This window comes from Tasmannia lanceolata, unplaced genomic scaffold, assembly GCF_043159265.1.
Source record: "Tasmannia lanceolata isolate RefF3 unplaced genomic scaffold, GAP_Taslan_0.1 ptg000054l, whole genome shotgun sequence".
Classification (NCBI taxonomy): domain Eukaryota; kingdom Viridiplantae; phylum Streptophyta; class Magnoliopsida; order Canellales; family Winteraceae; genus Tasmannia; species Tasmannia lanceolata.
Genome location: NW_027518731.1, coordinates 26,262 through 42,500, shown reverse-complemented (window position 1 = coordinate 42,500; position 16,239 = coordinate 26,262). Strand labels below are relative to the sequence as shown.

Genomic DNA, 16,239 nt, shown 5'->3' with positions numbered 1-16,239 from the left:
TCGGCGAGCAACCAAAGGCAATATTTGATATTTTTGGGGTATTCATCTTTACAGTGCTCAGCAAGGTGCTTCCCTGCAAAGATCATAATTTCATGTGCATGTATTGATAATCTACAGTGAGAAGATCAATGCAAGATACAAATGTTGATGAATTCTCAATGCAACGAATGAAGGTAGAGGAGAGGGCTTTCAAATGATTCCAATCACCGCTTCTTGGGCTACAGTGGCAGAGGATTTTGTCCTCCTCTCATGGAGCTTTAGTTGTGTGTATTCCCTTAAAGAGAAAAGGGATTAGCTTATATACTATTAACTATCCCTTATCGAAGACTGTTACAATCCAAGGGATAATAACACAACTTATACTGCAACATGTATGAGATCTAATAAACTTTATTTACTTCTTTTCCTTAAATTACTTGGATTTTCTTACCGGTCGTAACACCAAGATTGGCTGCGAGCGATTGAATTATCTGAGCGAAGATCAATCCGATAAGAATCACCCAGAGGAGCTGCAGATCATAAGTCAGGGTTTTGTTACCTGATGTTTTTGTGAATATATATGAATATAGAAAATTATATTTTCACCTCTTTTCAGAGCATTTCCATTGCTTTTGTTTGTCTTCTTTGAAAAATGACTTTATTTTCTTAAGAAATGGCTTAATTTTCAGGAAAATACATATGGAGGAATTTTCTGAATAAGTTTGGAAGGAATATATTTATAAAATTTCATACTTCTTTTACGAATGAAAAGAGATCATATGAACCAATCCTTTTAAAGGCCTTCACTTTATGGTAATATCCCTCTAAATTAACCAGAGGAATGCTAGAATGAAGGGAACCCTTGCAAAAATGAGATGAATGGGCTCCCCTATTGGCTGCACACAACTCTAAAATATAAGTCAACCAATGTTTAATGCACTAGAGTTACATTCAGCCAGTGGGGGGGGGGGGGGCTTTCATCTCATTTTTGCAAGGGCTCCCTTTGGGAGTTGCTAGGGACCATCCCATAAGGCATTTCTCAGACCAGCTGTTGCATGCGAGAGCAGCCACATAGGCTCCGATTTGTCTCATTCATTTATTGATCTGTGGTGGATGCTCTCTTATGCAACAGCTGGTCCGCAGAATGCCTCTTGGGATGGTCCCTAGCAAATCTTCTGTCGTAAATGTTTTTTCTTTCTATTCAAATACGAAAAGACAAGGGGTGGAAAAATAATTTCTCTAAGAATATATATGAATACATGACCTCTCACCTCGTATTGATGAGCTGATCCACCTTGGAGATCCGTTTCCACTGTATCATTTTTCCATTAAAAGGTGCAAGTTATTATTCAAAAACAAGAAAATGACAGAGAGAGAGAGAGAGAGAGAGAGAGAGAGAGAGAGAGAGAGAGAGAGAGAGAGAGAGAGAGAGAGATTTACAGTTGCCGGGATCGAGATAAGCCGATGCGACGAGAAAGCCAGGGCCAACGAAGGAGAAGAAGTTTCTCCATGCGGGTTTCTAATAACAAGAACAAATATAGAAAAGTAAGAAGATTTCTCAACATTCCACAAAAAAAAAAAGAAAAAAAAAAAGAAAAAAAAGACATACTTTAAGGTTGAGATCCTCCTCTTCTATTTTATGTTGATCATGATCCTTGGCCTCTTCTTCTCCTAATGTATCAATTTCAAGAGAAGCTATTCGATTGCTACCTCTCCATGAACCAGAGTCCTTCCCAATTTCACCTTCATTTTGGTTGTCCATCTCTTTTTCAATCCAGTCATTAACTGTCCTCTATTTAAAGATAAAGCATGAAGCAAATGTAAACACAACTCAAATGGGTTAGTCATCCTTTATTTTTTAAACCGGGAAGAGAGTACTACCCCAGGAGAATTTCAAAATATATATATTAGAACAGAATGAGTACGTGGGCGTGGAGGCTGACCTTGGAGTTGGAAACCCAAAAAAAAAAAAAAATAGTGACAACAGAGAAAAGCATAAAACGAAGACTTAATTAAGTTAAGTCTCTTTGACAGCCGATTGTAGAGATAGAGAGTGAGAGCAAAATCCAGATGGGTTATTCCATTTTGTATTCCCGAAGTTTAGACGCCCTCAGCAAGACCGCAAAATATATATATCAAAACAGAATGTACATAATGAGGATGGCGTGGAGTACGTCTGACCACACAGTAGGAAGAGAAAAGTATGGAATGTGGGCTCAAGTTTCGAGTAATTACGGATTTCGGGCACCTTTGAAAACAAGAATCAAGCACGGGTTATTCTTCAAAATCGGGTGGTAAAAAGACCCTGATACGTCGCCTCTGACATCAACAGAAGCGTCCTTCAGCTTCCTTTCTCATTACTGTCCATTAAATTGACGTGGTTCATAAGGCAACTTTTGGTTCGTTTGAATGTGTATTTGAACCGACATAACCTTGTGTTCGTTTCTATCTTGGCCGTCAGAAATAACTAGAGACGGATGGATGTTTGACACGTGTTGAAAAACTTTTTGGAACGCTGGCGCCTTTATTCACAACCGGTTTGGTTTGGATTTGAAATCTTTCTTTAAACCCAGAGTCCCTTGGGTTCATTTAAATCTTGGTCGTCTCCAATATGCATAGACGGTCGGATCCACAACACATGGACATTAATTGGAACTGTGACGTCTTCTAATAATACCACTCTTATGTTTGAGATTCTGCAGGTGTACCCATTATTTCTTCCGGCATACCTATTATTTCCGCTTACACCCTATTTCCGCCGGCGACTTCTAATAATACCACCTCTCTGTATGAGATTCCGCCGGCGTACCCATTATTTCTGCTAACACGCTATTTCCGCCGGCGTACCCCTTGATATTCCGGCGGCGTACTCTATAATCCGGCGACGTACTCGATACGTTTGGAACACATATTTGAACCCAAAAAATCTAGCGGCATACTCTAGAATCCGCCGGCGTACCCATTATTTTCACTTACACCCTATTTCCTGCTGCGTACCCCTTGATATTCCGGCAGCGTACCCATTATTTCCGCCAGCGTACCCCTTGATATTCCTGCGGCGTACCCATTATTTCCGCCGGCGTACCCATTATTTCTACTTACACCCTATTTCCGGCGGCTTCCCCTTGATATTTCGACGGCGTACTCAATTGTCGCCCTAAAAGTTAGGATTTTTTTTTATTAGGTTTAAGTCGATAGATTTATTTTGATTTTTTCGTAAAGTTGGCCCTCTAATTTCGGGATTTTTTATTAAATAGGTCTCTCTTTGATTTTTTTCCCCCGTTAATTTACTCCTTTATTTTCGGGATTTTTTTGCTTAAATCGATTCCTAAACTCTCTCTTTGTTTATTTTTATTTTTTCCGTAAAGTTGCCGCCTTTATTTTCGAAATTTTTTTCTTAAATCAGTTCCTAATCTCTCTCTCTTATTGTTACGTAAAGTTGGATGATCCTAATCGTCCTATCTACAATGGGATTGTTCGTTATAGAAACCTATATAGATTTGAGGGTTAGGATCATCCAATGGAGATGACTTATGCGGTGCATCTTATATATGTTGTGGCCCAACAAATGAACAGTTTGGATGATATTTTCACTCCCCCACGTTCTCATCCTTTAAGATCGTCATGTGGTATGTTTTTGGATGATATTTTCACTCCCGCACGTTCTCATCTTTTAAGATAATGATTGGATGTTCTCAGATCTCATCCATCAGGAAGGGCAACATAAGATGACTCATATCATGTCAGAAGGGTATTGGGTCTTTTCCCCACCCAATTTTGAAGAATAACCCGTGTTTCATGCTAGTTTTAAAAGATGCCCGAAATCCGTAATTCCTCGAAACTTGAGCCCCATTCTGCACTTTTCTCGAGTAGGAAACCCAAAAAAAAATAATAAGTAAAACTAGAGATAGGTTGGGCATTTCTTTTCACTTAAAATAAAAAGAAACATTGTATGAGTGGAGTAGAGAATAACAAAGTAAGGGGGAGTGAGTATCAGAAACGTCACACACGGCTTCTGCTATTGTTTTCATTCACGTCAGATTCTCTTCTAGAAAAATGCTTTTTAAGAGAATCAACGCTTCTTCATGAATTATACTTAATGGGCCTTACTTTTGCCTCTTTCATGGATGATAAGAACAAGATGATCGGATGACTAAGGGGAGAGAAGGGGACAGATCCCAATTCAAAGTTGCTTCATAGTGACGAATTGTACTGTTGACGAACCACACGAATTGTAAACACACGAATTGTACTGCTTCAGGGGGGTCAACCATAGGAGAAGGTCACAAAGAAGAAATACCACCACATTTTTTGCCTAAGACGCTGTCAAAGATCCCAACATGCGCCGATCAAGATAGCTGGTTTCGATCTCTTAGGATTGGGATGGTGCTTTGTCCTCTAGATTGTAACGCTCTCTAGGGTTAGTCTGAAGAATTTGGATTGCTTGTGATTGTTAGATCACCTTTTCACTTATGATCTCTAGGGATTGGGATGGTACTTTGTGCTCTTGATTGTAATATCAATCTTTTTTATATTAATACACCGGTAGGGGTCTTGCCTAAAGAAAAGCTTAATCAAAGAAGCATTTTGATCAGGCATCATTTAGGTTTCTATAAAGAAAAGATTGACCTTTGATTTTTGTAATAGCATGAGGTGTCGGGATAAAATCAAGATCATATCATAGGGTCGCCTCATTATGTTCTACAAGATCAATGGTCCATCTCACAAACATGCCCCGTATGCCTGTGTTGGATGCAAAAGTTGCGTTTGAACATTAATGTAGATGGTATTGAATTCAGGTCGGGCTGGTCTTGTTTTCTAGAACCCTATCCGACCCTGTCAAGATATTTATTTTATGGGAAAACTTGAGATTCATAAACATGAGTTTATCCGAGATAGTTTCTTGGGTTTGGTCGAGTTGGGTCAGGCTGTTAATGTTTAGCTTTGATAATGATTAATTTGAAAGATTGTAGAAAATACCAAATTTTCACACCAAGGTCAGCAAAAAGGGCATGCAATATTATCATTGCAAGGAATAAGAAATAGAGCCACATCAAGCGGGATTGTCTGAAGAGAGCCAACTAGTCATGGTGCTGCAAATACGGTGCTGGCATTAAAGGCTGAGAAGGACAAAATGGTTGGATATGTTCTTAGTCTCTATAGGTAATCTCACATTTCCTCATGATGAATGAATCCTAGATTCATGGAGTTCTATTCGTGCATGCTTCATATTTTGATGAGTTCAATGAGATAAAGGTACGAGTGGTGTCCTTGGGTGACAAGTCCACTTCTTAAGTCACGTGAATTGGAACAGTGAAGATTAAGATGTTCGATGGAGTATGTGGATCTTTAAATTATGTAAGAATCTAGTATCTATTGGCTAGTTGGACTTTAGGGATTGCAGGTACTCAACTACAAGTGGACCCATGAAAATCAGGCATGCAACCACAACAATCCCACTTTCCAGGTAGAAGACCCTGAGGTCAAAGATATAGAACTCGCCAATGCCTTAGTGTTGCTATGTGAGAATAGTCCTGCTATAATCTATTCTTCTTCTTCTTCAAGATACTTCAAACTAGCAGGATCGATTTGGCTTCCGATCGAAGTCAATATACTACCCTGAAAAACTACATAAAGGGCTTTTTCTTTTGTTCTTCTTTCTCCCCTCCTTTATCTCTAGTCTCTTCTGTCGTGGATGTTTTCCTTCTTCTCTCTTCTCTCTTCTCTCTTCTCACTTCTCTCTTCTCTCTTTCTCTCATTTTTTCCCATCTCTCCGTTTTTCACCACATATGATTCTCTCTTCCTTTCCTTTTTCTATTAAGGGACATCCTTATTGTCTCCTATTTTAAATAGGCTTCCAAGGGTGGTGGTGTGTGTGGGTGTAGGCCCGCATCATGGGCTGGACTACATAATAATCTCACCTTCCAGACCATGAGGAGGGCTCAACGCACTTGATGCTCACATTTCATTCATGCCTTCCATGTTTTTACATAGCTCATGCTTCTCCTTTGACACTATCTATGTCATCATATTGGACGGATTTACCCGCGAGTCATGCAGGTGTGGGTCAAACAGGTTGGGTAAAAAATGACCCACATCCCTACGGGTCAGCACTTAGGTGACCTGCACCCGCTGCGGGTGGGTTGGGTCAACCCGCGGGTAAGCCACAATTTTTTGCCAAAGAGTTTTTTTTTTTTTTTGGGCGGTGATAAATTCATCCCCTTCTATGTATGAATTCACCCCCTAATTTTCAAAATGGACAGTACAGCTCACACAATATGATGATCCAAACCATCCATTTGATGGGCCACAACGTAAATAGGTTGTGCCCCGAAAATCATTTCCATAGGATGATCCCAACTGTCAGATCTGTAGAAGTTTCCATAATGTGAGTCCATCATTAGATCGAAGGGTTAGAATCATCCTATGGTAATGATTTTTTGGGCACAACCTATTTACGTTGTGGTCCATCAAATGGACGTTTTGGATCATCCTATGGTGTGGGTTGTACCGTCCATTTTGTAAAATAGGGGGTGTATTCTATTTAATTCCACTATTCCAGCCACTCAAACCAAAAACAGAAAAGAAAAGAAAAAACGACTTGCGGGTACCCGCAGGTTCACCCGACCCAACCTGTTGTGGCGGGTTGGGTGACCTGTAGGTCAATTTTAACGGGTCACTCAAATGTCAACCCGTACCGGCAAATTTGCGGGTAGGTTGGGTCGACCTGCAGGAACAGGTCGTTTTGGCCAGGTCTAGATGAGGCAAGGGTCCCATTCTACATACTGTTTTCTATTTGGAATGAAACTACCCCATATCTCCGCAATCCTAGAAGACAATTGATGCAGGTGGTATTAGTGACTTTGCGTAGGTCGTAATCGAGTAATCATTAATACAATGGTTTTTATAATTCCCTTCAAGCTGTCATCAAAACAAGTGAGCTTATTACGTGTTTAAAACAAGTGAGTACAAATATCATTTACTTTATCTATTACATAATAAACGTGTTTCTTTCCATTGTCGTTTTCTTTCTCTAGAAAATTTTTATTGAAAAACTTTTTCTATGAAAAATATTTATTGGAATGTTTTCTACTATGGATTTATTTTACACCTCATGGATAGCATAGGTGAGGCCCATCATTTTACAACACATGTTTTGATAAGGTGAGACTCATCATTTTACACCCACGCATAGCATGTGTAGGGTCCATCATTTTACACCTCAGGTTTTTATATGCCAGGACCCGCCATCTCTACCCAAACCCATGCATGTGGTGGTACAAACACCATGTTTTGATAAGGTGGGTCCCGACAACTAAACTCAAACCCATGCATCTGGTGAGGTCCACCATTTCACCTCGTGTTTTGATGTGGTGGGTCCCATGATCTTTACTCCAGACCATGCATAGAGTGGGGTTCACCATTTTACACCCCATGTTTTGATTGGGTAGGGCTTATTATTTTATGTAGCATAGGTCAGGAATGCTAGTACTTATATACATGGTTTTAAATTTCGGTTTCATTATGCGTTTCAGCCCTCCCCGAAATCAAAATTTCAGTTTTGAAATTTCGGCCGAAATTTTGGGAAAATATTATATAATTAAAAAATCAAGATTTTTGGTCTGATTTTCCTTAAATTTCGGCTGAAATTTTGGAAAAACAGAATTTCGGAATTTCTGCTGAAAAAAGTAACGTTTCGGGTATCAGTCATTTCGGTTTCAGGGCTGACCGATGAAACGATGCTTACATATAATGAGTCATTCCACCCATTTTGTTTGTCGTTTCCTGAAAATGAAGTCATTTTGTAGAAAACGACTGAAAGAGATTGGAAGTGTCCCCATTTTATGAAGAGTCAAACAAGAAGGGTGAAAATGTTAGTTTGGGGCAGGGCTTAAAGCTGCTGACTTTTATTTGAGACCAACTAGGCTGACTGTATCCATGGGAATTAAATAGAATACACCCCCAATTTTACAAAATGAACGGTACAGCCCACACCATAGGATGATCCAAACCGTCCATTTGATGGGCCACAACGTAAATAGGGTATGCCCCGAAAATCATTTCCATAGGATGATCCCAACCGTCTGATCTATAGAAGTTTCCATAATGTGAGTCCCTCTTTAGATCGGAGGGTTAGAATCATCCTATGGAAATGATTTTTTAGGCACAGCCTATTTACGTTGTGGTCCATCAAATGGATGGTTTGGATCATCCTATGGTGTGGGCTGTACAATCCATTTTGTAAAATAGGGGGTGTATTCTATTTAATTCCACTATTCCAGCCACTCAAACCAAAAAAAAGAAATGAAAAGAAAAAACGAATTGCGGGTACCCGCGGGTTCACCGGACCCAACCTGTTTTGGCGGGTTCGGTGCCCCGTATTAGCAAATTTGCAGGTGGGTTGGGTCGACCCGCAGGCACATGTTGATTTTGCCAGGTCTATATGAGGCAAGGGTCCCATTCTACATAATGTTTTCTATTTGTAATGAAAGCTACCCCGTATCTCCGCAATCCTAGTAGACAATTAAATGTACGATTATAAAAGTTATATTTAACATTAGGGAATTGCTAGCGTCCATCGCAAAAGGGTTTTCGCTGCCGTCGCACATCAGACCAGCCACCTCGTTAATGAAGTCAATAGCTTTTGTCTCAATTCACGAGTGGCTGGTCTGGCGTGCAACAGACCAGCCGCGAAAAGCCTTCTGCGATGGACCTTAGCAAATCCCTTAACATTAAATAGAACTTGTGGGTTCTCTCTGTCTCACGAGTTCAAACATTGATGCAGATGGTATTAGTGACTTTGCATAATTCGTAATCAAGTACTCATTAATACAGTGGTTTTTATAATTCCCTTCAAGCTGTCATCAAAACAAGTGAGCTTATTACGTGTTTAATAAAATAATTAAAGTGTACCGCTATGGAGATTTTATATGGTGGCGGACCTTTACATGGTCGGCCACCATATAATTTCTCTACATGGAGATTTTATATGGTGGCCGACCTTTACATGTAAAGGTCGGAGAGAGAAAGCACCCCCTTCCTTGAGATTTTATATGGTGGCCGACCTTTACATGTAAAGGTCGGAGAGAGAAAACACTCCCTTCCTTGATTTTAAATCCATCAAAAGCCCCCGTTTTGTACTTTTCATCGGATCTAAAATCAAGGTAGTAGGTTTTCTCTCTCTCCGCCCTTGTGATTTCAAGGTCGGCCACCATATAATTTCTCCTATTACATGAGATAATAAACGTGTTTCTTTCCATTGTTGTTTTCTTTCTCTAGAAAATTTTTATTGAAAAACTTTTTCTATGAAAAAAATTTACTGGAATGTTTTCTACTATGGATTTATTTTACACCTCATGCATAGCATGGGTAAGGCCCATTATTTTATAACACATGTTTTGATAAGCTGAGACTCATCATTTTACACCCGCGCATAGCATGTGTAGGGTCTCCATCATTTTATGCCTCATGTTTTATATGCTAGGACCCGCCATCTCTACCTAAACCCATGTATGTGGTGGTACAAACACCACATTTTGATAAGGTGGGTCCCGAACTAAACTCAAACCCATGCATCCGGTGAGGCCCACCATTTCACCTAATGTTTTGATGTGGTGGGTGAAGAATTTTAGAGAATTTCTATTATTCTTGAATAAATTACAAAGAGTAGGTTAGTGCTTATATAGAGCACTTACATGATAAGAATAGAAGGGAAATCAAGATAACTATGGAAGGAAGAATCCTAATCAAATCTACCTAATTAAATCTACTTTCCTAATATTTATCGCTTGCCTCTTCATATCCACTTGCCTAATTTATATAGTCTCCTCATTTAGCCAGCATACCCAATCTACCTCCAAGATGATCCAACGGTGAGATCTAAACACAATCCAACCGTTGGATCCCACATATTCTAACAGTGGGTCCCATGATCTTTACTCTAGACCATGCATAGGGTGGGGTTCACCATTTTACACCCCATGTTTTGATTGGGTAGGGCTTATTATTTTAAGTAGCATAGGTCAGGAATGCTAGTTATACACATGGTTTTAAATTTCGACCGAAATCCGAAATTTCAGATTTCAGTGGAGACCGACACCGAAATCGATAAAAGCCGAAACGGTCATTTATTTCGGCCGAAATTTTGGAATTTCGATCAAAATTTGACCCAAAAATCTGTTTGTTTTTTTTAATATTAATTTAATATTTCACCGAAATTTCGACCGAAATTTAATGTTGAATAAAATATTGGTTTTGGGTTTTGTACCAGATTTCGACCGAAATTTTGAAATTCCAAGGTCCGAAACCGGTACCGAAACCGGTACCGAAACCGAAATTTTAAACCTTGGTTATACATGGTTTTAAATTTCGGTTTCTGTATGCGTTTCAGCCCTCACCGAAACCAAAATTTCAGTTTCAAAATTTCGGCAGAAATTTTGGAAAAATATTATTTAATTAAAAAATCAAGATTTTTGGTCTGATTTTCCTTAAATTTCAGAATTTTGGCTGAAAAAAGTAACGTTTCGGGTATTAGTCATTTCGGTTTCGGGGCTGACCGATGAAACCATGCTTACATATAATAAGTCATTCCACTCTTTTTGTTTGTCGTTTCCTTGAAAATGAAGGTCATTTTGAAGAAAACGACAGAAAGGGATAATTTAAAATAAAAGGTAAGCCCCTACTATTTTCTATGTACCTATTTTCTACTACAAAAAATTCGTCGCTAAATATAAAATAAAAGGTATAATTTATTTTGTAATATAAAATAATTTCGGTGACAAATGATCTGAAACCATCACTAATATGATACAGTTAGCAAGGGAAAACTAAATCCGGCTTCTATAATATATCTACATCAACTGAATGATGGCAACAGCTGATTTTTAGGTCACCATAAAGAGGTTTTCATTTAGGCCATGTTTGCAACCATGAATTTTCTTTTTTTTTTCATGGAATAGTATGTTGCCAACTGTTGAGAGAGTGGTAGGGAGAGGGAGAGAATTGAGAAGGCATGAGGGAGGAGATGGTGCCAAGTGGCAAAAATATAAATAAAATAATAGGGCAGTGATAAATCGACCCTCATATATCTTAAATCGACCTGCATATAGGGCAGTGCTTATAGAGATAGAGACAGAGAGAGAGATGGGAGTCGATTTAAGATACTATGGGGTCGATTTATCACTGTCCAAACATAAACTCTATTTTGAGTAGAGTTTTTCTTTTCCCCATTTTCTAGCCACTTCTCACCCTCCTCAATCATGGCCTGTCAATTCTTTCCCCCCTCTCCTATCCTCTTTGCCATAAATTAATATTCCATGGGAAAAACTTTCATGGCTGCCAAACATGGTCTTAGTGTAAGAGAGCCATCATATAATTTCTACTTTAAATATAGGCAGTGAAAGCAGCTACACTTTACCCATAAACTTTTAGGGTGCTGGAAGAATATAGTAGGGCAAACCTATTTGGATGACCTAAAGTCTAAACCATGCATTAATTTATTGAGCTGACCCAAAATAATAAATATCTTATCCTTAGAATGATTCCAATCCTTCGATTGGTGGGGGTTTCTATACTATTATTTTTAGAACTATTTGAACTGGGATATTAAGATATTCTAGAAGATTCTGTTCCACCCATTGACATTTTGTTTTCTTTTGTAGTAGGTAAGCTCAAGATGGCTTTGTTCTGAATTCAAAAGAGCTTCCTTAAAACATCGACGTCGTGAAAACAACAAGAAACAAATTTATTGAATTCAAAAGTTTACTTAAAACATTGACTCAGTGAAAAGAAACTTATTAAGTATATTAAAATAAATTAAGAGTGATTCTAAACTCACAGGAGCCCATGTAGAAACCGTCTACAAGGGCTTTACTAATGGATCCACGTCATTCGCACTAAAGTGCCATTTTATAATGCCCTCGGGATGACGTGGATCCAATAGTTAAGCCCTTGTAGAGCGATGATAAATTCGCCCCTGTAGGATAATTCGCACCCCTTTAAACGTCAAAAAGCATTAAGTCTGCCACACATCCGCCTTAAAAGGGGCGTGAATTATCCTACACGGGTGCGAATTGTATCACTTCCCTAAAAAATTAGCTCTATAGCATTTTTTTTATTTTTATTTTTAATGGTCTCTATTGCAATTTAAATAAGTTATAAAATAATAATTAGATGAGCAACATCAATAGTACGGATATGAGTATAATATTATGATAGTAACGTAAGATAATAAATGAATGTGAGAAATGGAAATAAATATGTGAACATAAGAAAATGAAGCGAAAATGTTTAAGAAACGATGAAGAGTGTATAAACATAGATCCAATAATGACTTTTGTTAGGGTAGACCATGTAGGACGTCCTATATACTACAGGTGTGGCCCCCAGCTTAGAAAAGTGAAAGTGAGGACTATATTATAGCATTTTTTTTTCTTAACTCTCTCTCTCTTAACAATAAAATATCTTAGAAATTTGAGGGCAAAAAGCGGAAATAATCGAGATTTTATATTGTGCGACGGTATGTGGTTTTCAAAAAGGATTGTACCCAATTTCATGGGATGATCCAAATCGCTCATTTGTTCGGCCACAATGTAAATAGTTTGTGCCCCATAAATCATTTTCATAGGATGATCCTAACCTTCCGATCTAAAATGGACAACCTCTACAGATCAGGGTAAGGATCATCTTATGGAAATGAGTTTTGGAGCACAACCTATCTATGGTTGGGCCCAACAAATGAACAGTTTTGGATCATTCCATGAAGTGGGCTGTAGAGTCCTTTTTGTTAAATTGTGGACCCTACATCCCAACACAAAACTCATAACTGACATAGGTAATTAATGAAATTTTATATGTTGTCTGCAAGTGAAGTCCAATGTTTTTCAAAAACTATTGTGTGGCACTGTGGCCCACTTCATAGGATGATTCAAATAGTTTATTTGTTAGTCACAGTGTAATAGGATGCATTCCTTGAATCTTCTCCATAACGCAGCCCATTTATGTGGTGGCCCAACAAATGAATGGTTTGGATCATCCTATGAAGTGGACTCATTACTGATAGTTCTTTTTGAAAAATAATGGACTACATGTACAGGCAACATATAAAATTTGGAGAATTATTTCGATTTGAGCAATGATGGATACAAGGGAGCCCTTGCATGAAGAGCGGCAAAAGGGCCCTTCATTGGATCCACACCATTATTAGTTACATTTTAAAATCATTTGAAAAAGAAAAATCAGTTACATTTTATGACATGGATCCAATCACGAGCCCTTTTGCTGCTATGCTATCCATGTGTGTAAATTAGTAGGCTCTATCCATCATAACATGAGGTGTAAATATTGGCCCCTATTATGTCAAAATATGAGGTTTAATATTGTGGGCTCCACCTTATGTAGGGTTAGGGGGAGATGGTGGGCCCACCTATAAAAAGTTGAAGTCTAAAATGGTGGGCCCCAACATTCTATAACACCATTCTTTGCCCCCCGTGGAGCAAATTCCTGGCTCCGTCCCTGAAAGAAACACTTGTATATAGAATGGGCTAACAGCTTAGCAAGTAATTATGGATGTTATATAGCCGAGAGAAGTATGCTCAAATCAATATTAAAAACGAAAATCTTTAGAGGAAATCAACTCACGATGCAAAGTCCAATATGCAAACTTTTGAATAATAAACAGATAAGTTATGAACAAGTTTGGGATCTACAGCCATTGGAACTATGGCCACACCAAGGACGGGCGCTGGGTGGTCAAGGGGGGCAATTGACCCTTGAATCATGGAATTTTTTCAATATCTATCCCTATAGTTTTGGCAAGTGAGGGCAATGACCCCCCTGAAGCAGCAAATTTACACTAGATTTTGTTGTTGATGCATCTCCACTTTGTCCGACGGTGTGCGTGCTCATGTGTGCCACAACTATTCGTGGTTAAACGAGTTTGGCCAATTTCAACACGCAGTACCAAATCAACCGATCGATCGCTCACACTATGGTTCTTCCGCTGCTGGTTTGGCTATTAATTTGTCCAAATGTGACGACTATGGAGGTCTGGGTTTCTCTCATATGGCCCCATCTAGAGTATAACTACCGGAACAAAACCATTTTAAGAGTGGGAATGGATAGGTGGAGTACAGCGAGCGTACCCGGTTAGCTATCAAGTACGGTCTTCAAGCTGGAGGAAGACTAGCTGGGAAAGAGAGAATGCAATGAAAATGAAGGGAAATGATAAATGCGCCCCTTTTCATCACCAGAGACACTCACATCAGAGGATTCAGTGGATTTGATTTCCTCGTACACTGGTGCTCGGTGTCCCTGGTGATGAAAAGGGGCGCATTTGTCACCTCCCAAAATGAATTATATTGGATGATAATTAGCAAACAAGAAACATGGATACCTTGTACACTGGTATGATAAACGACAAGTATAGAAAGTAACAATTACAACTACAACTACAGCTAAAATCCTCAGGGATGCCAATAGGTACAAGTAAAAAAGATAAATGATAAAAGATAAATCCTCTGGGTACAAATACTACCTCCTACAATCTCTAGGATTGGGTACAAATATTACCCCTTCCAATCTAATTTTCCTGGACTTGGTATAAATACAACCCTTTCCAATCTCTTGGACCGGGTACATATACCACCCAGTCCAATCAAATCTCTTATGCTGGGTACAAATATTATCCCCTACAATCTCTTAGATTGGGTAAAAATATTACCACTTCCAATCCAATCTTTGGTTTGGGTACAAATATTACCCCTTGGATAGGCCTGGCAAAATTGGCCGAACCGGGCCGAAACCGAACCGAAAATTCAGTTTCGGTTTGCGTAAATCAAACCGATTCAAATTTCGGTTCGGTTTCAGTCGGTAGAACCAAACCGATGTTCGGTTCGGTTTGGTTTCGGTTTGAACCTTTGCCGAACCGAAACCGAACCGAAACACTAAAAGTATCCAAACATAGTGATGGGGTGGCATTTGAAAACTGAAGGGGTGCCTATTTCATTCGGTTCTCTACACAGACTACACACTTGTTAAGGTGAGCACATCATTTTACAGCCATATATAGCATGGGAGGCCTCACATTTTACATATCATGTTTTCTATATGGTAGGGCCCAATATAAACCCATGCGTATGATGGGGCCGATCATTTTATATCCATCAGTGGGCTCACCATTTCCACCCAAACCCATGTTTTCATAAGGTGATTCCCATCCACGCCAACCAAATCCATTAATAGGGTGGGCCCACCGCTTTCACCTCATGTTTTGAATGGAAAGGGCCCAATTATTTTACACCTCGAGAGAAACCCACTACAAGAAAAGGGACATTCACCGACGGTCATGACCGCCGGTGTATATACCAATGAATGTCGGTGTAACTTACACCGACACTTTTAGTGAACGTCACTGATGCTACCGCGCCTAAATGTATGTACCGACGTTTATTGAAAACGCCGGTGATACCATTTATACTGGCGTTTATGAACGTCGTTATAAATAAAAATCAAACGTTGTTGTTAAGGTAATCGCTGACGCTTTAAGAAACCGTTGGTGTATGTAATATTACACCGACGGTCACGACGGTCATTAAATCCCAAGTGGGCCTTTGGATACGTATATTTACCGTTGTTTTTGGAGCGTTGGTAATTACACCGACGGTTACTGACCATTGGTGAATATGCTATTCAGCGACGTTTTTAGAGCGTCGGTGATAAGACCGACACTCACAAAACGTCATTGAATAGGATATGGCTGCACTTTGATTGTTGAAATCACTGACGGTAAATATAGATAAATTTTTTTTTTTTTTTAAATCCCTTTATTTTGAATTTGTCCATCAAATGGAGATACAACCTGTAACATGTACATATGGATCTTATTATACAACCTCACGCTACAATGGCATTGAAACAAACCATCTTTACAAATTATAATTATATAACAAACTAAATTTACAAGCAAGGACAATATATTGAAGATTGTAAACAAGCTAAAGTTACAAGCAAAAATTGATCTTCTCTTCTTCCCACACGTGACTTCACCAACCCGTATAAAAACTCTGAAAATGAATATCCTTTTTGGCAGATTTAGCCTTATTGTTTGAAGCCCCACATTCTTTGAAAATGGGTATGGGAACAACTAAGAATATTGGATGTTGAAGAGGGTATTATGCATGCATTCTTTGAACTAGATAACCTCAAACATGAGCTTGCTTTTGCGCTAGATATTTCATTACTTCAATCAGAGCTCAAAAATCT

The 16,239-nt window shown here is 38.9% G+C and overlaps 1 protein-coding gene across 1 annotated transcript in view; it reads right to left on the bottom strand.

Annotated features, from left to right (window-relative positions):
• Positions 1 to 1,741, bottom strand: part of LOC143864784 (metal transporter Nramp7.2-like) — a 10,376-nt gene extending 8,635 nt beyond the window's left edge. Inside the window, exons 1-5 of the mRNA XM_077375614.1 lie at positions 1,589 to 1,741; positions 1,420 to 1,498; positions 1,251 to 1,291; positions 431 to 509; positions 1 to 73 (exon numbers count right to left, since the gene is read on the bottom strand). The exon at positions 1 to 73 is cut by the window's left edge and continues 32 nt beyond it. Of these exons, the coding sequence (XP_077231729.1) occupies positions 1 to 73; positions 431 to 509; positions 1,251 to 1,291; positions 1,420 to 1,498; positions 1,589 to 1,741 (425 nt within the window). The remainder of the gene's footprint in view (positions 74 to 430; positions 510 to 1,250; positions 1,292 to 1,419; positions 1,499 to 1,588) is intronic.
• Positions 1,742 to 16,239: the final 14,498 nt, after the last annotated feature.